Source organism: Phyllostomus hastatus, unplaced genomic scaffold, assembly GCF_019186645.2.
Source record: "Phyllostomus hastatus isolate PE091 unplaced genomic scaffold, TTU_PhHast_1.1 phas_contig_137, whole genome shotgun sequence".
Taxonomy (NCBI): Eukaryota; Metazoa; Chordata; class Mammalia; order Chiroptera; family Phyllostomidae; genus Phyllostomus; species Phyllostomus hastatus.
Window position 1 is genome coordinate 18,791,864 of NW_025333583.1, and position 20,180 is coordinate 18,812,043.

The 20,180-nt window shown below is 39.5% G+C and overlaps 1 protein-coding gene across 1 annotated transcript in view; it reads right to left on the minus strand.

Annotated features, from left to right (window-relative positions):
- PARD3B (par-3 family cell polarity regulator beta) overlaps positions 1 to 20,180 on the minus strand; it is a 975,282-nt gene that overhangs the window by 576,279 nt on the left and 378,823 nt on the right. Inside the window, exon 3 of the mRNA XM_045852946.1 lies at positions 15,443 to 15,614. Within this exon, the coding sequence (XP_045708902.1) occupies positions 15,443 to 15,614 (172 nt within the window). The remainder of the gene's footprint in view (positions 1 to 15,442; positions 15,615 to 20,180) is intronic.

A 20,180-nucleotide genomic window follows, 5' to 3' on the forward strand; every position in this document is an offset into this window, starting at 1 on the left:
AATTACAGGAGAACAGAAAGTTTTTTGTATTTTTTTTATTTACTGTTATACTTGAAACACCCACAAAAATGCCTGGCATATAGTTAAGTGTTCAATAAATATTCATTGAATGAATTTGTTATTAATTGCCACTTTAATTTTTTGAATATCTATGCCTGCTTGACTCAGGTGGTTCTGTCTGCATTTCTCATTCCCCCACCACGGACGATGAAGATATCAACATCCCTATTCTATTTTGTGAGTTTCTTCTAAGATGTTTTGTTATTGTTGTTGTAATGATTAGTTCGATATCATTGTTGTAAAGTATTCTGTCATATGAATATACCACAATATATCATTTTATTATGAATGGCCATGTAAGCTGTTTTCAGTTTGGGACTAGTAGAAATAAGGATGCTGTGATACCTTTCTGTGAATGCTGGGTACATGCTCTCTCCTGCTGAGTAGGTCCCTAGTGGAACTGGGATTGGTACGGCAAGTCATGGGGAATGTGGAAGTGCAGCTTTAGTGGACACTGCTAGGAAGTTTTCAGAAAACATTTAAATAATCTAACTTTGCATTAGCAGCATATGAGAGTTCTAGTTTCTCCACAGCCTCACCAACACTTGGTATTATCTTTTTCATTTTAGAACTTACAGTGAATTATTAAGGTCTCACACTTAAAAAAAATAGACCAAGTTTTCATTTTTTACTTTAAATTTATAAAACCTTGCCAAGATAGTATGGAGAACATCCAGTTACTTCTGTGTTAGCATGTTGCTTCGCCACGGTACATATGTGAAAACTAGTAAGTTAACTTCAGTGCGTGACTGTTGACTAAGCTATGGACTTCATTTGGATCTCACCAGTTTGCACATTAACGTGCTTTTCTGTTCCAGGAACAATTCAGGACACCTCATTTTATTTAGAAATAGTGATTCCTTTGGCCTGAGACCATATGTTACTCTTTCCTTGCTGTCCACAAGGCAGTTGTGAAGAGGGCTGGTCAGGCATTTTGAAGAACCAACTTGGGTTTGTCTAATGTTTTTCTTAAGATTAACCAGGGGGTTATAGATTTCGGGGAAGAACACCACCGAGGTGAACTGCTCTGCTCATGACATCATGGAATATGATGGAACATGTATCAGGGAATGTGACAGCCGCTCACTTCTCCCTGGGGATAGCGATCTTGATTAGCTAGTTCAGGGAGGGTTCAGTGGGTCTCAACATTGTACCCTTATTACTTTTCTTTTTGCATATCCTGTTCTTTGGAAGTGAGTCCCCAGTCCAGCCCACACTCAAGGGGAAAGGAATGGTTACATGTGTTATTTGGAACTCTTGTAAAAAAGGTTTGTCCTTCCTACCACCTCCACCACCACCTTTATTTATTCAATGTCATTTATCACTATGGGCTCATAAACATTTAGTTCATATTTTGAGTTATAAACCAATACTACATTATCTATTTTGTTTTCTAATTTGCAATATGAATTTACTATGCCTTTCTGTGACGATTAATGAAGTTCAACCCCTTTATGTATTTACTGGTGATTTTAATATCTATTTTGTGGAGTGCCTGTTAAAGGGTTTTGTTTTTTTTTTTCTTTCTATTTTTCTATTTAGTTGCCTCTTTTTTCTCTTGTAATTTCTGAGAGATCTGCACATGCACTGGGCAGGACCCTTTATCTGGTGGATGTATTACAAGTATCTTCTCTGAGTCTTCAGCTTTTCTTTTCCACTCTTTTAGGGTTATCTTTGAATGGACGCAAGTTCTTTATTTAACATAATCCAATTTACCAGGACTTTTACTACAGCTAGCACTTTTTATGTCCTGTTTAAAAAATAAGCTTAACTCTAAATGTATGTACATATTCCCATTTGTTGTCTTCCAAAATTTTTTCTCATCTTTAATATTTAGATCTATAATTTACATAGCAATGATTTTTATTTAGGGTGTGAGGTAGGGATTGGAATTTTTTTCCTTTATAATGTTGAATTGACTCAACATAATCCTTTCCAAACTGAGGACCAGTGTCTAACTTGACATAAAACTGTGAGGGTCTGTCACTGGAAGTTTCTCTTCTATGCCACCCACCTGTCCTTGTGCCAAAATCACACTGAATCAATTGCTACAACTTTATAAATCTTGGTATCTAGGGAGGTAGCTCCTATAGCTTCTTTTATTTTTCTATAAGGCTGTCTTGTCAGATATAGCCTAGCATTATCTCTTTTTTTTTGCCTTCCTTTTTTTAAAATTTAATCTATATTACATTTTTTCCCATTACCATTTAGTCCTCTTACACCCGCCTCTACCCAGCAATCACTTGAAGTGGTTGTTCTCTTAAACAGCTGGTGAATGGTAGTTGCCCATTTGTTCTTCGGAATGAAAAACTCAGTTGTTTGAAAATAACAAGTAGCTTCAATTTTTGTTGTCAATACATTGATCTTTTCTGAACAAACTTTGCTTCTGAATTAGGTGGGGGACATGATAAAGCATGTTCAGTGACAGGTCTCACTTCGACAAACAAGCACACGAAACAGGCAGGCAGGCTACTCGCCCCAGGCCGCACGCCAGAAGGAAAAAGCCTTTACTTCAGGCGGCCTAACGGCCCAGTCACGCATCTGTTCACCTAGTTCTACTCACCTGCCATCTCCCTCTCTTCCCCACTCCCAGTGTTTTTTATTAACCCAAATTCCCACTTCATATTTACTTAAAACTGCCATTTGTATTAAAGTTTGGGAAGGGGGGTACAAAAGAAATACATTCCATGCACTTTTTATAAACTGAAAGGTGATGAGCTTTATTAAATTATAAAGGTAGTGGAATATAGTCACCAAAATGGTAATAATACATAAAGGTGGGTACTATGTTTCAGTGTATTGTGTGTGCGTGTGTGTGTGTGTGAGTATATATGTAAATATTACCTATGCTATGTCTCAATAAAAAAATAAAAAGTAACAACGATTGCACTGAATTGTAATGACCTTCAGGAAAAAAAGTTTACTTTATGGCTTTCTAGTTTCAATAGGTAGGTTCTATGACAAATATATAATCAACTGTTTGCTAATGTTAAAGCATTATTGATCTCTACCAGCACCTTATTTTTTAAAAAAGCCACCTCAGAGACACAGAGACATAGAGACGAGGTATTGGTGGTGGTCCATCGCCATGCTGCTATCTAGAGCCATGCCCCGGCGTTGACAGCCCAGCTCTGGCCCCAGGAGGCTGACTTCCACTCGGTAACTCCATGCATTGCACAGGCCAGTCCTCTGGCTGCTGTAGGGTTTGGCAATGAGGAAGCAGAAGGTGATCAGTGGGTAGAAAGAGAGGAATATTAGAATGTAGATTTTAGGTTGTTTATCCCTCACTGGACTCCCTCTCTGCCAGCTCCACCTTTGAACCTGGCAACACTGGACAACATTGGGTCACAGGTTCTGATCCTCCGAGGACCTTCCTGCCACATCTGCACCCACAGCCCTCACCAGGCTGGCAAGAATTTTCTGCCCTTGCCCTTCTTAGGCTTGGGCTGGTAAGAGCTCTCCAATCTTTTTAGAACATGAGTGCCTCACTTTCATCAATGCTCCCATTTTAAAATTCTCTTCAATTACACCTTTGAGCATGCCATCTGTTTCCTGTCGCCACCCTGACTGATACAGAAATCTAGGTCAGCTGGGTGAGTGGAACAACATTAAAAATAAATTGTTATTCCCTTGGGTAAAGTATTGTCAAACATGAACAGCATGCACTTACCAATTGTAAAAGAAAATTCTTATGAATAATATGCTGGATCAGGGTGAGGACATGAAAGTAAATACTTGAGTTAAGTAAAGATAAAAGAAATCAAAGCAATTACCCTTCCACAAATCTCTAGAAACAAGCACAAAGGTATTATTTGAAAACTTTGCAGCAATTATACTATTTGGATTAATGTCCCTGGATATTGCTTTGGCTTCAATAAACTGTTTTACCATTTATTTTATAAGCCTGAAGACAGAAAAAACAAATTTATTTTTTGAATTAAGAGAAGGCATAAGATGACCAAAATCTGCATTATGATAAATGAAAAGAACCTCCATAATGACAGAGAGAATAAGGTGTCATGCGTTGAGAGCTGAAAATGGGAAAAGGGGAGAACAAAAGATCAGATCAAAATTAAAAAAACACAAGAAGATTTAACAATTTTCTTCCAATGATCAATAATAATAAATGTAATGGTAAAAATAATAATAGTACCTAGTAGTGATTTACCACTTACTATATGCCAGGCACCATGTTAAGTGTTTTATATCTGCATATATATACAAGTGCTTTTGTGGCTCACAACTTCATTAGCCCATTACTAATATTAGCCATTTTACAGATGAGAAAACTGAAACACTTGCCTAAGGTCACCCAGTTTGTGAAGGACAGAACCGTATTTGACTCATGCAGTCTTACCCCATGGCTCGTGCTCATAACTTTGACACTATACTACTGTAAACACGTTATGTACCATCCACATCCTTCTCTCCCCCTTATTTCTTCTGTAAATAATACATTGCCTACCTGCTCAGCTAAGATATTACAGAAGAAATGAAGTCAAATATATTCAGGTTACATTTTAGGCACTGAGAAAAGAACCAATTTTCAAGAAGATATGAATCACACAAGAATTTTGCCTAACCTCTCATAACCTTTCACCTTAAAAAGATGGAACATAATCATATAAAGTATATGATAACTACCAAACAAATGATACACTTTATTTTTAAAAGTAGGGAAATAAGGTAATCTAGGAAGTTCTTTTATGTAAAATTAATTTTTGAGTAAGTTTTTAAAGATGGTGCTGACTACTCTGAAAAGGAGAAAAAAAAACACAAAATTCATTCTCTAGATTTCCTCTAAGAGAATTTTCCAAGATGGTCCAGATGCTTCTTGTCAATACAGCCCACAAGGTAGAGGAATTCACTTACAGGATAAGCCTGTTTAGATACTCTGGACATTCAACTGAAGCATGGTGTTTTGAATCAGAAAAAATAGAGAGACTGAAAATAGAACGTCCTCAAACTTCATGTATCATGTAAATAAATGAGTTGTATAGCCTATACACTTAGAGAAGAAAAGACCAGGTGTATAGCCTATGGACTTAAAGAAGAAAAGATCACCCTTGGGGTGATCTATGTGAGGTACTCAGTGAAAAAGAGGCAAGGAGTGGGTCGTTGACATCTCCCTCCTGCTTAGAGTGCAACTGATTCTTTTGAACACTGAGTTTGCTGAGCTGACCAGGGTAGAAATCTGGTCTCCAACTTCACTACCTATAATTAAAGAAGCATATTTGACTGGAGAGTCTATGAGGAAAAGAATAAAAAGATGAATGGACAGATAGATAAATATTCACCCGTCAACCCATTAAGTCCTTGGAGATCCATCCTGGGCAGCAGAGGACATTGATGGTGGCAGTGGGGAGACTTGGAATTTAGTTATTTCTTGTTACCTAATAGGATGCAAAACTCACACTGCCCAAGACAGAGAATCATGAAAGCTGTAGAATCACAGATAGTCTACAAAGTTTAAGTTTTATTATTTCCATGAGCCTCTTCATCAAGCAAAGACTCAAAGAAAAACAATGAGCCAAGCAACGGAGAGGCACTGCACCTGGTAGCAGAACACTCAGAAAGCTTTCCTGTCCCCCTAAATTTACTTGTGAGGTAAGATCTTTGTCAGCTACAAGGTTTTGTCACTGTATGCTCTGCATTATTGTAAGAACGGTTGTAAATTATAAAAATGGAAACCTAACCAAGTTTAGAGACTCACTCAGCAATTTACTTTAAGTCAACTAGATTGCAAGCTGCTTGGAAATGAGTTCATGATGTGTGATATTTTATATTCTTCTGGTAGCCTAGCATAAATATTTTCCATCCATTGGACCAGCAATAAATAATTATTGATTAACAGAAGTCAGGGATGGGCACGCCACCACCTTCTGCAGCACTGACATCAGATACACCGATTTCAACAGCTACATTCTCAAACCCAGTCATCGGAAAAGAGCAGATGTTGGCTGCACAAACGCTGCACTCTGTCATGGGGGCAGTTCAATGTAACAGCAAACTCAAGTCCTGAGGTCAAAGGACATTATTACTGAACTGTGAAATAAGAAGTTTGACTCATGATTTCAGATCTCTGGGGTAGAAAGTCTATTTGTTTTAAAAACACAAGAAGAGTTTAATTGATCATCACAATCATGCAGAGCCAGATGACACAAAGCCATTCAGCTTGCTGTTATCCATGCCATTTTTCAGTGCAAAAGGATACGGAAACACCATTCTTACTAACAATTTCAAGAAATATGGACACTGAAATAATGGCTCCCTTAGTCAATATTATCTTAAAATGCCAAATGCAAGCATCGTGACTTTAAATAGGTTGTGGTAGGGCAGGAAGCCCCTCCCGAATTTTCCTTGATCATGCCATATTCCACATTCATGCATTAAGTAACCATAGCCAAGTTTTCCACATAAACAAAAAGAAAATAAGCAAGATGGACCACATAATTTCCTTTACTTTAATTTTACACACAGGGAAAAAAACATAGAGCCCCAAATTTCTTCCATATGTAAAGGAGCTTGAGGAGTTTTAACAGAGTCTCTTATTTATATAGAAGAATAATCAGATTTTTGCCTGGTATTTTTAGAGAGATACCTGTATTTTCGGATAGCTATCAAGATTTTTCTCATTAAGTCCACGAATAAACAGAGGGAGAACCATTTTCTGTGTACCAAATGATGGATGCGTTGTTGCAATGATAAATTGACAGGGTGTGGTGGTGATATCTGGGAGGTTGTCTTCTTTTATCTGGTAAACATTAAAAAAGGGCAAACATGAGAGAGATAGCTTTTCTCATGGCAATTGCTAGCAAAGGCTGTCACCTTTTCTTATCACCTTGGAACATGATAATGAACAGATCAAGCTGTTTCAGTATTTCTGACTTTCATTGAGCTGAATCAAGATCTTAGTAAAATTTCAAATTGGGTATAGAGCAAGGAAATAACCAAATGTGTGTATATTGGGGCATAATTCATCATACGGCTTTATCAGATAAAGCAAATGAGAAAATCCTGAGCCAGTCATAAAAGCGTGTCCAACTCTGAGTGACTTGTCCTTAAGATGGATCTTCTGTAAATAATTAAATTAGTGGGCTTTTTTCCCCTTGCTCATCTGGGCGGAAAGAACAAAAAAAATCAAGCACATGCACACACACACAGAAAAAAAAATCCCAAAGGCTAAACCTTATGTTTAAATTGTTAGTGCAAAAAAGGCTTTACCATGTATTGAATTATTAGCAAGATGCTTAAACTTCAGACTGCAAAAGAAAATCAGCACAGTTATTATAAATAATTCGTTTAGGTGTGATTAGAAATTTATGAGAAATGTAATCTATTTTACGGTCACAAAGATTTATGTGTATAAAAATCTGAGTCATATCGTTAAAAAGGTTTTAATACAGATAAGTAATTTGAAAGCATTTTGTAATAGACATGTGAAACCCTACAAAGCAGGCTCGGAAAAACAGCACTGATAGTTAGAAAATGAAGAGCCATCCTGCTGGGTCTTGGCGGGCTCAGACCACCTGGCCAGGAGAACAGGAAAGTCAGGACTGGGAGTAGGAAAGGAGGAAGGGGGGCTGTGATGGTGGGTGGGACAGGGAGGAAGAAGTGACTAGGGGGTGTGTGGGTTGGGGTGGGGGTTCTTTCCTCTCTTTTATTAAACATACGAACTGCAAATCATTTTATCAGTGGTCCAGGTGAGTACAAGGAGCTGCACATAACAGCATGGTTGAAAATATTTTCACTACTCAGAGACTAGGCCTCTGCAAACACGGCCTCACTGGACTTACTATTAAAAGCAATCTGCAAAAGAGGCTTGAAAACCCAGGGGTCTAATATCAAGTGGGCAGTCGGAAGGTGACCTTTCATTCTGCTTTTTTATGAGAGGATCTGCAGACTGTGTCTCAGTGCGCATCCAGCATCGGTGAGAGGCCAAAGGGGAGATGGTGAACTGTTTTTTTTTTTTTTTTTGAGGTCATATAATTGACTTAGAAAACACGGCTAGGAAAGAAGAATGGAAGCTTGGTTTTTATATACTATCTTACATGTCTGGGTAAATAGCTAAATGCAAATTTCCTTTAATACTTTTTATTAGAGTCCAACAAACTTAGTAACAATGTAGCTACTACATTCAGGCATTAGATATAAGTACACAAAATTAATTAAAGAGGCAAAAGGAGAACTGAACAAGGTAGTTACAAAGAAAATTGCATTAAGACTAAAACGCAAAGACAAATTAGAAAAAAGACAAACGAAAATGTCGTTCTGTTAAGATGATGAAGATTTTTTAATTTTTCTTGCATAGATCTATTATTTAATAAATAATATCTCTTTAAAAACATTCATAAGCATGTAGAGTACTTTCAAGCAAAACTCATCTTACTTTTACAAAATGTTATGAAGTGGCTGCCAGTCTCTGAAGTATACACATATCTACCATCGATCTGTACTTACTCAGAGGAGGCAATGCTAGGTATACAGAAAATTCTGTATTTGAAGGATCGTTCAAATTTGTACTTAGCTAACACAAACAAAATATACTCCCGTGTGGTAATTACCTTTTAATGTTTGTGAGGGGTGGCTCGTCTTGAGGTATTGACTTTATTCTCTTATTTAACCAAGTACCTCAGGCTCTTTCCAATAGTATTAAAATTAAAAAAAAATTCAATGTATAACCTGACCACTCCCCCAAAGCAACATTCGCCTACGCTGCAAACGAAGTAAAATAAAACCCCATACCGCAATAGCAGAACGGGGCCAGGAATGGGCGGATGGGTAACACTGCGGCCTCCTTGGTCCTGCTCTAGCTCCTGACGTGCCAGAAAGCATGCACACAGTTTGTTGACTGTAGGACTATGACTGATGATAGCCTGGTGAGGTTACCATAGCTAATTACAACATCATTCATCTAAGCCTGCATGGGAAAACATATATATACCAGGCTCCTGAGGAAGAGAAAGAAGAGAAAGGAAAGCTAGGCTAGAGCTAGCTGTTAACTCTTGAATAATCAGCCGCTGTAACAGGAACCAAATAGGATGAACCTCAGTGACCAAATTATGACTTATGGATTCATCCAAGCAAATGACCTCAGTTCCCTGGTAATTTCAACTTGCAGTTCCACAGCCCACAGCAGAGAGCTTCCAGCAACAAGGGACCCTCACATGCTGGTGCGCTTTGTAGTTGGAATTCAAAGGCTCGGGCAGAGCCCCGGCCCGGCCCCGAGCTTTAGTTCTGCTATGTGTGTGGTGTGAGCGTGTTTGTCTAGGATCAGATGCCAATACTTAAACTCGCATTACGGGCACGGCAGCTACTTACATACTGCAGCCTAATTAAAGGAATAAACTTCCCCCTTCTTTATTTTTTCCTGAAGTTCAGTGCCATAAAGGGATTTGGTTTCGTTAAAGATTCAGACAAATGTTCCCATATGCTTCCCTTATGCAGTGAATTATCAAAATCAGAAGAAACCAGTCACTGTTTCCAACTTTAATCTATGGCTATACAATATTTTCTGAGAACTACTGAAAATAAAGAGCAAAGAACTCAGTGTTTTGAAAATGATTATAATAAACACATAATCATAATTTCCATTTCAGTTTTGAAGAAGCACAAACACACATGGAAACAATAAAGCATCTGAGGCACCTTCCAGCTTTCGAACCTCAAAAACAAGAATCACTTTCAAACAGCAAGTAGCTCATCTTCAAAGTTTCACACACAAGAGGAGAATAAAGCTAATACCATTTCAACTGCAAACTTTAATCAGATTGGCTTTGTATCTGAGTAATACAGATCACAAGAGTAGCAACAACCAAGTTTAAAGGACTTTTTATCCTGACATACTATTTGAATTAAATTGCTAAAATAATTACAACTAAAGAAATATTTTCTCATGGCAGCTTGAACCCAAAATAGCAAGTTTCCGTCAAGAAGTGCTGAGAAAAATCATCAACATGTCTAAAATAAAACTACTAATTAAGTGGGGCCATGGGAAGAAAAGTGACGGGCGCGTGGCGTCAGATTCAAATTCAGCTTGGAATTCATGAAATTCTCCTGAGGCAATAATAGCCCAGAAGAGCAAGAAAGGTTTATTTTGTGGATGAGAAAACTGTGGCCTGCTGAGGGACAGGGACACATGAGGAAGTGACCTGGATGGTCTTCGATAAGAATATTCATGTCTATGAAAGGCCAAATGTGTTCCACTTTTTTGTGGGGGGGCGAGTGGTGGGGTGGGTTGAAAAAAGGTGGTCCTGATAGGTATAAGTTGAATGGCTTTTCTGGGAACACACCTAAAGGAAGTGCTGTAGGCTCTGGGACCAGCTCCCGGTCATTGCTATTCAAGGGACAAGGACTGGGCCAACCTTGGGCCTGGTGAGGCCTTTTCAAGAAGAGCACAAGGTCATACGGGCAGCACAGGAACTGCTGGGGGAAAAGCTAAATAACTTGTCCTTCCACACTTCAAAACGAATTGTTCTCATGCATCTGTCTGATTTACAGAAGGCCCCATGTGCAGACATTTGGAATGTCAAAAACAGTGCAACGGTATCCACGCTAAAGAAAAACAATCACCTGGGAGTCCCATCAACATAATGCTTTTGGTGCAATTTTCCCCTAAACACACACACACACGCACACACACATCCATATACATGTGTGCACAAATATGTAATGAAGAGACAGGAGCAAATTCATTTCAGAAACTTAGACAAGGATTTTTTTTAAATGTTCTCCATCTTAATTTTCTAGTCTTTATTCCCTTATTAGCTTTTGATTTACAGCTATTCATAGTATCTGTTTATTAACTTACACTGTATCTCAATTCCAAAAGAGATGAGGTATTACTTTATCACATTAGAAAACATGGATAATTTAAATCTATAATTACTTCAAAAATGTTCTGTAGTTGGAAGAGCGCTGCATTAGAAGTCAGGACATGTAGGTTCCAATTCTAGTTCTTTAACCAGTTATCTGAGGTCAGAGCACACACCCTCCCTAAGCTTTTACTTCCTCCTTTGTAAAGTAATGCCAACTGTCATCTAGACAATTGCTGCTTACCGAGAATCTTGGGAACTGGCTCTTCCTAAACAAGCATTTCACGAAGGGGTGCTAACGATTCTTTTGGTGGAGGTGGGTCTCTTTGCTGTAGGAATTCTGAAAAGCACTAGGACCCTCTGCTGCCCACTCGCAGCCTCCCCATCCCTCTCTCCCGGCAGGCACACCTGACCCTGCCTGCTCAGCAAGTGCGCATGAACGAATCAGAACAGCTTCTAGAACCTAAGTGCTCCATAAATGTTGCTTCTTAAGTAACTAGAATCAAATATATGCTGAAATCCCAAAACATGTTAACAGGGACCATATGGTTCTACAAAGAAGACTTGGACAATTTCTGAGTCAGGTAATTTTAAAGTGCAAATGGTCTCCGTAAATTTGATTCTTAGCAAAGTGTTTTTTTTCCACTGTGTCTCTTCTTTTAAATCGGCTATTGAGCAATCTCTAGGCTACAGAGTAAAAAGCATCAACCAATATTAGAAACAGAATCTTAAAGTGTTAGTATGATTTGCTAGTTAGGGCTGAGTCAGGACTTGGTCACTTAGCATTACATTAGAAAATCCATTAGAAAATGGTAGGAAATAATTTAGACGAATGAAGTTGGAATTATGTGGTTGCTCACTTGATTTAAAACTCTTACAAATTAAAAATATATATCCTATTAGCTTATAGGATACAAGACTATATAAACCCTCTTGGGTCAGTAGATTTCTTCAATACATTTTGTAATACTTCATTGTTGACTAAAGAATTAGGATATATATATATATGCGTGCACACACACACACACACACACACACACATATATATATATATATTACATCTACTGTACTATCTTGGAGATTTGGACAAGGCATCCAAAAGGAGGTTATATTTGAGCTGGAGCTTAAAGGTCCACAAGTTCACCAAGTAGATGAGAGGCAAAGGGGTCAGCGGGCTACGGGGAATACCTGCAAAGGCATAGAGGTTTGAGAACACGAGGCAAATTGGGGGAATAGTAAATAGCTCATAATGGCTGCATGTTAAGGTGACTGTAGACGTGTAGCCAGAATAAAAGTGGGCGAAGAGGACGTAGCCAGATCATGAAGGGCCTGTCAATATGAGCTTTCTGCATATCCTGTACACAAATATTTCATCTCGGAAGATTAAAAAAACAACAACAACGACAGGGGGGCGGGGGCAGTAGAGAAGGTTGTTAGTTTTTAGCAGAATAATTTTGACGATAATTTTGTGTTAGAAAAAGATATAAAAAGTATACTGAACTTTGAGTTTAATTTAATCCCAGATATCAGTAAAAAAATTTTGGTGATTCATATGACCCAATCGGAAAAATGTCTAGATTCCTAACATTTGTTAAATTGTGTCTCCTAAAGTGAGAAAAGCCCGAGGGCTGATCAATATTACACTGCCCATCTTCCTGAAGGGGTCTCCAGAAAGAAAAAACAGTGAGAGTGAGCCCTAGTTCCTGCTGCACCAGCCTGGGCATATGGGCCCCATGAGAAGTGGGACCAGGTCCAACGGCCTCCGGGAATTGTGTGGGGAGCAGGGATTAAGGGCTCTGTGTTTGGCATTTTATGTGCACAGTGTGATGACAAATCCCTGGGACACAAATGCTGTTCCTTCTCTACCCACCCCTCCCACCTTCCATGTAAATGGGATCTCAGGGTGGGCAGAACAGCGCTGCCGCCCTGGGAGGGACTGTGAATAGAGTCTGCTGCCATGCACATCCGTCCATCCTCAGAGGACACTTGTCCAGCCTGCCACTGCACCATGCCCTGAAGGCAACAAAAAGAACACAAACAAAATGAGGAGAAAAATGAGGAGAAACCAAAGCTGGTTGTGTTGCTTCCTTCCTTAATTTCATTGAGAAACTGCATAAGTGTGTTCTTTTCTTTGCTTTTCGAGTTCCAGACAGGAAAAGTGCTCAATCTGATGGAACCGTGAGTGTAGATAAGGGACGATTTTGTCATCATTCATCCCTGCCCCAATTCCTCCAGCTAGTTCTGAGGAACCATCCGAATCAGCTTGCTCATGAGTTTGGACATGGTTCTCTGTGCAACAGGAAACCACTGCAGGAGGTTGTTAAGCAGCGGAGTTATGTAATCGATTTGTGATTTAGAAAGGCAGCTCCGGCCGACGCAGAGATTTGGAGAAAGCAGCACAGCACACACAGAAAGAGGTCATTCGATGCCTGTGCAAGAGTCTGATTAATGATGAGGCTCTCCTTGCTGCGATGGTCATGGACATGAAGGATGAAGAAAGTGGAGATGGTGGGAAGAAAAAGGAGGAAGTGGAGATGCTGCCATGACTTCAGACCGAGAAGCTGGAAGGCAACACTGGTCACCTAATGGGAAAGGTCATCCAATCTCATCCTTCAATCTACAGTCCTGGGCGAAACAGCACTTGAAGCCAAAGAATTCACTGTTTGCAGAGTTTTGATACATATTCATAAAGTTAATCCCAGGAAAATAATACCAAATATTATTTTATGTTTTACTATTTTATTTTATTTTATTAATAGAATATGTGAGGGACAAGGCAAAATTGTTCCTGACACAGGAGCCAGCAAGGGTTCCAATTCTGGCCTGGCCACCTAATAGTTTTGTGATTTTGGATGAGTTACTTAATTGCCCTGTGCTGATCTCCTCACCTCTTAAATGAAGGGAATAATAGAACTCAACTAAGTATTATGAGGCTTAACTGAGTTATTCCGAGTGAAGGATTTAGAATGCTCCATGCACAGCCTAGATCTCAAAGCCTGTTTTATAGTTACCATTTAATAAATACTATTTTCTATCTCTGTCTTACCAAAAATCAATATTGAAGAAGTAGAAAGTCCACTTGCAAGGAACAGAAACCTCAGCTTACTTTGCTTTCTGCATATGTTACGTTGCTGAGATGGTTCACAAAAGAAACTATGAATAAGCTGAAGAAAAACAAACTCTGTTTCTCAGGGAATGCTCATAAGAGAAAGGTAAAAACAAATTCCCAGACACAGGGGTAGTCTGAGGTTCAGCCATTTGAAGACCACAGTGCTTGCTTATAAATAGAATATTAAAACAAGCAAGAGCAATTTTCTCCTTTCGTCTTCCCTTATTGCCTAATTTTCCTCCCATGCCATTTGCATAATGGATAAAAAAAGGCATCCATTATGCAAATGAATGGCAGGGCTGTGAGGCTGCTGAAGCCACAGACCTCGCTTCTCATGAAGAGAGGCTGCCACCAACCCCCCCCACCCCCCCCGTGTCGGTGTTCCAGGACATTGCTTCACTAGCTTGCTTTCCAGAAGATAGAGGAAACTCATGAAGACTACAGATCATTAATTTCCATTTGGTTATCTTAAAAAGGGCACTACAGATGCTTTTCAGAAAATCAGTGCAAAATATGGATATTCAGCATTGTGGTATGTAAAATAAACTTGACAGCATGCATTTTTTTTTCAAATGTGAAAAACCAGTAGTATGTACACTTTTTACAATTTTGAGCATATGCTTTGCTTTAAAAAGCAAAGTGGAAAAAGCCTCTGTTCTAGTTTGGGAATTAACTGATAACAGGTGCTTAGGAGCTGTCTGGAGATGTATGCATACATTCAACAGGAATAAAAATTGTTTTAAGTATCAAAATATTGAAGCCCTCAAAAACTTCATAATGTTAACCTGACCTAAATTTACCTATAAGAAGATCACCAAAAACTGACATTTTTTTCTCTTATAGTTGTAAATTCACTGAAATGTGAGAAGAATGTTTATTTTTTCCTTCTACCCACACCTTCAACACAAATATAACAGAAAAAGAATTCTGAGCAAAATTACTGGGTGAGTTGCTCTTGTTTGAATAAACCAGTTGGACAGAATTAAGAAACCAGCTTCAAAATGTTTTTCCCAAACTCTGAGATGTGTATAATAGTTTGGGAGAAAAAGAAGGTGTTTTAAACAGAAAGTGACCTTTATTTCTGGTCTAGATTCCTTGATCATGCTTCGCTTATTCCAGATGACATTTTCAGGGACTTTTTTTTTAAGTGATCCTCATAGGCTGGAGATGAAACTCATCACCTACATTCTCATCCCTCCCCTGTGATGTACCAAAGGCACACAATTCAGATTCAGATTCCCCTGCATTCCAAGGAAAAAACTGCATCCACTTGTCCGAGCCTCAACAGCGGCAAAGAGCTATGCAAAATACTGCTAGTACTACTAATGTAGAGAAAGAAACCAGGTGTTTTTTTTTTTAAAGAAAGATACGAACAAGGTAAGTCACAAAGTAGAAGCAACTCACAGCAAGGTGATGTATATCAACCAGGTGGAAAACATGCCGCAACAAATACACGTACCTAATTTCAGAGCGGAAGGGGTTACTTCGATTTCCCCACCAATCGGTTTAAACGCAGCCAGTTGGGCAGCCACTTCTGTCTCAAAAGCGTCTGGGCTCTGCCGACCTGCCGGGTTTCCACTGGGGCTCTCAATCTTGTGGAGTGGTTCTTGCTCGTCAAACACGGCAATCAGCTACAAACAAATCCAACAACACTAATTACTTCATAGGACACACATGTGGCCCAGACACTGTGGCTGCCTGAGATTTACATTTGGTTTTAAAGAAAATGGCCTCTGAAAGCTTAGAACTTGAACGTGATTGTACCCACAACTCTTAATTCAGTATTATGTCTAAAAGTACCACGGCCAGGATGTAATGAATGGTTTATTTGTTGACTCCTGAAATAGAGAATCAATTCTGGTTATCTCTCTTGAAGGAATGAAACGGCCACCTCCTCTTCTCCCCTTTTCCAATAAGCCTGAATGGACTTCAGGATCTCTTTTAAGAGTTTTCCAAAAAATAAAGTTCAGTATACAAAAATAGAACAATAAATGTTATGAAACCCATAATCATATCTTTCCCTTGAGACCCAATCATAATGAAGTGCTAAAGTGTGCCCATTTACACAGAATTTGTGTCTATCTTGTACACACGGATAACCCATAGTTATGCATGCGTTTAGTTTTGTCCTTTTCCTCCACGACTGACAATTTGACGAGTTTAAGTCCAAGGAATACCAATTTGGATGAGAATAAACATCAGCACCTTTAACCTAATGATTGCCATCTTCATCACCACTTCATTTCACATGTCATTAATACAAAAATGCTTGCCAATTTCCAAGTCATTTTTTATAAAATAAGGGCAAAATATCATAAAATATTCCAGTAATGGGACAAACACTGCTCTGTGCACAGCGACGGCAACCCGGCAGAAACGGCCTTTTTGGCCAGCCGACAGCAGCACTGCCATCCAGGAGCCCCGAACGCCTCTTACTACCGGGGTGGAAAAGTCCAGATGTGAGCGCGTGGGCAGCGCAGAGAGTGGTTTGCCAACCCCGTAAAGTGCAGTCAGTGTGTGCAAATGTGAACCCTGCTAGTAAGTCTCCACGTATTTTCCATTCACTGAGTACAACAAGCCTATTTATGATCCAAACATTTAGTCAGGAAAGGCACTCAAAGCCCCACTCAGAAGGGAACCTTATCGGCCACAGTGTTAATGACACAAATGCAGGGGTAACCAGTCAAAACATCACAAATTCCAAGTTCAAACGTTCCAAAGAAATGAATACAATTAGCAATATGCAAATTGGATATTCAAAAATAATTTTCATAATTTATTGCTCATTTCCAGTATGGAGACTTGTTTAATTGGAAAACCCGACATTCCTCTCAACACAGGAGACAAATGCTACTCCAAAGGCATTCCTTTCATTTCTAAAAAGTGAGTGCACACGTTTTCTCCTTTTATTTGGTAGCACTGATGAACTGATTTCAGAGAACACTTGCATGGATTAATCATGAAAGGTTATTCTAGCATAAAAATAATCCATAGAACTATCTCTTTCTAATAATCTGGCCAAAATGAAGACTTGAAAATTTTAAATCCTGAAGAGGAAAATAAAGTCAATTTTTAAAATATGGTGGAAGTGTTATTTTCATCCCTATTTCTGTGACAGTTATAATTTCAACTTCAGATACTGGGGAATTCTAACACATACTAGTAACATTTATTTTAATGCACTAATCAACTAAGCAACGTGGCTTACTATACAGGTACTATCAACAGTTTCATGTAAGTTAAGAGCAATACCTTACTTTTCCCTCTTGTTACACCCTTAACTCTTAATGTATGTCTTAAATATTGGGCCAAAGAGAAAAAATAAAACACCAATCCAAAATATAATACAAAAGCTATAATAAATAACTCATAAAATAAATAATTATCTATGGCTGTTATGTAACATTTTTCTTAAGATACTTTACTATTTTCCAGTTCAGAAAGTATGCAGTAACAATGTTATACCGATGTATGAAATGGGGAAACAGAGTACTTTGGAGATTGTTTCCCAAAGTGACAACTTAAGAACAATGTGTCACTTTATTCTTTGCATAAATGTAACCATTTTCAAAAAAGAAAGCTGTACGAAGAGAGGCTACATTGAGGAATATTTGTAGTTGTCCACAAGGCTGTTGTGCCCCAAAGAATGTGGTCTACCATTTGAAGATACAGGGAGTGCATGGCTTTCTCGAGGACCATGCGAGTGAGGCCTAAGGTCTCTCCAGATCTCATCATCTCTGTCATCAGCTGCTTGGTCTGTCTCCCAATTCCGTGACTGACAGAAATTGTCTCTGCAGAGCCCACTCTGAATGTATGGATGAAGTGCTGAATGAACGAAATACAGTCTGTGTCCTTGGAAGGAAGAGGACCAGTCCCTGAATCTGTGGTGCCCAAAGTCACCGGCACCGTGGGCGCTGGCTGATGAGACTCCCCGTCCAGCGTTCACCTCCACAGCTACAGTGCATGCAGACTTAAACTTGTTTCAGCACTGATAATCTAAACCGCATGTTGTAGGTGCTTGTTAGCTCGATTACTTGATTCGTCAGGACACTTACAGAACCGGATGGCAGAGTTCCTAGCAGACAGCGTTACACAGATTTGCTACCTAACATAAACCACTGTTCCGGCTCCTCGGCAGAAGGCGTGCTGAGGTCCAAAGTGTCCAGGGTATGAAAACGGCTTCTGCTCCCCGCCTTCAAACCCATTCAAAATGACCTCTTGCACAGAGATGAACTAGACATGAAGGGAGAAATTCTATTACATTTTCTCTTGTTTAAACTTCCGTGGCGTGAGGAAGGTTTTTCACTGACCCTGTAGAGACTGCAGTCAACTAACTTCTATGCAAAATACAAACAGGCAATATTTGGTTTGGAGCCTTCCTCTTCTGTTGCCTTATCCATCTTCTGGTGCCTCTGCTTGTCTCCTTCTATAATGCCGGAATTCTCCCGTCACCCAGGGCAGCGCTGACATTTCCCAAAGTCCCCATGATCCAACATGACCTGTTCACACAGCCTTGACTTCCAATCAACACTCCTGTTCCCACAGGTGTCTGTTGGAAATTAGGTATCAAATTCCCAGAGATGCACAGAAAGCTCAGGCTACAAATATATTGTTTATTCTCCCACTCTAAACAAAAACAAAAACAAAACAGCCTTCTCAGGACTCACTCGCACCTACAGGTGCACCCCATTTCATCCTTCCCTCTAAGGTAAAGCTTGGAAAAGCCATGTACAGAGCAGTTTCCAAACTCTCTCCTGCATTTCTCACTGAGGTCACACTAGTCAAGCTCTCTCCCCTCCACCCCACTGACCGGGGTCTTGTCCAGGTCAGAAGCAGTCTGCCAATTGTAAAGTCCCAGGTACTCCCCCTGGCTTGATTTTAGGACACAGCTGATCACCACTTCTTCTTTAAAGTACTTTCTTCACTTTCCTTTTAGGCAATACATTCTCTTTCTCTCTCTTTTAATAATTTTTTATTATAGTTGACTTTCAATATTGTATTATTTTCAAGGGTACAGTATAGTGATTAGGTATTTATATAACTTACAAAATAATTACCCAGGTAAATCTAGTACCCATCTGACACCATGCATAGTTATTACAATATTATTAACTATATCCCTAGGCTGTACTTGACATCCCTGTGGCTGTTTTTATAATTGGCAATTGGTACTTCTTAATCCCTGTCCCTTTTCCACCCATCCCCCAGCCGCCCTCCCATCTGTCAACCATCAAAATGTTCTCTGTATCTATGAGTTTGTTTGTTTGTTCACGTTATTTGTCTTTCTCTGTCTGACTTATTTCACTTAGTATAAAACCCTCTAGATCCATCCATGTTGTCAGAAGTAGAAAGATTTCATTCTTTTTAATGGCCAAGTAATATTCCATATTGTGTGTGTGTGTGTGTGTGTGTGTGTGTGTGTGTGCGCGCGTGTGTGTGTATTTAACTCTCTGAGCTCTTCATTAAATTTCTTTGTACTTATTCTTCCTCATCTCTAAAACTGTTTGAGGATATGTCTAAATGTGTTTGGCAATCTGTCTGTCTCGTGGCACAGATATAAGCATATGCCAATAAATCCAATCCAGAGCTTCTTCCAGGCACATCTGGTCTACGGCCTGACCAAACATGTCAAGAACTGAAAAACTGAAAAACTGAAAAACTGCTCTTCAAGAGCTTTTTACACAGTATTTTTTTATCCCATTTAATGGAAATCCATCCTTCCAGTTGCTCAGGACAAAATCCTTGTATTAACTCTTGATGCTCTTCCCTCCACCTCTCAGCTGCTCCGTTGCTCTGTCTCATATACACCCCCACACCCGATTTGTCAACAAGTCTCAAAATGTAACCAGAGTTTGACCACTTCCTACTACCTCCACTGTCACCTGTCATCACGGTCTCTCCCCTGGATCACGACAACAGCTTCCTGACTGGTCTCCACGTTTCCACCGGTGCCCCTTTTCAGTCCATTTTCCGCAGGACAGCCACTGTGGTCTTGCTCAGACATAAGGCACTTCACATTGCTCCTGCAGTCAGAATGCTGTGTCACCTCCCCATCTCACTTAGAGCAGAGCCTGAGGCCTTGCAGTAGCTTATATGGTCATGGGCTCCCAGTCACACTTCGGACCTCAGGTTCTGACTCTCCTCTCCCTCCTTCTCAGGATACTGCCTAGCTATGCTGTCTCTGGCTCTGGCGCAGT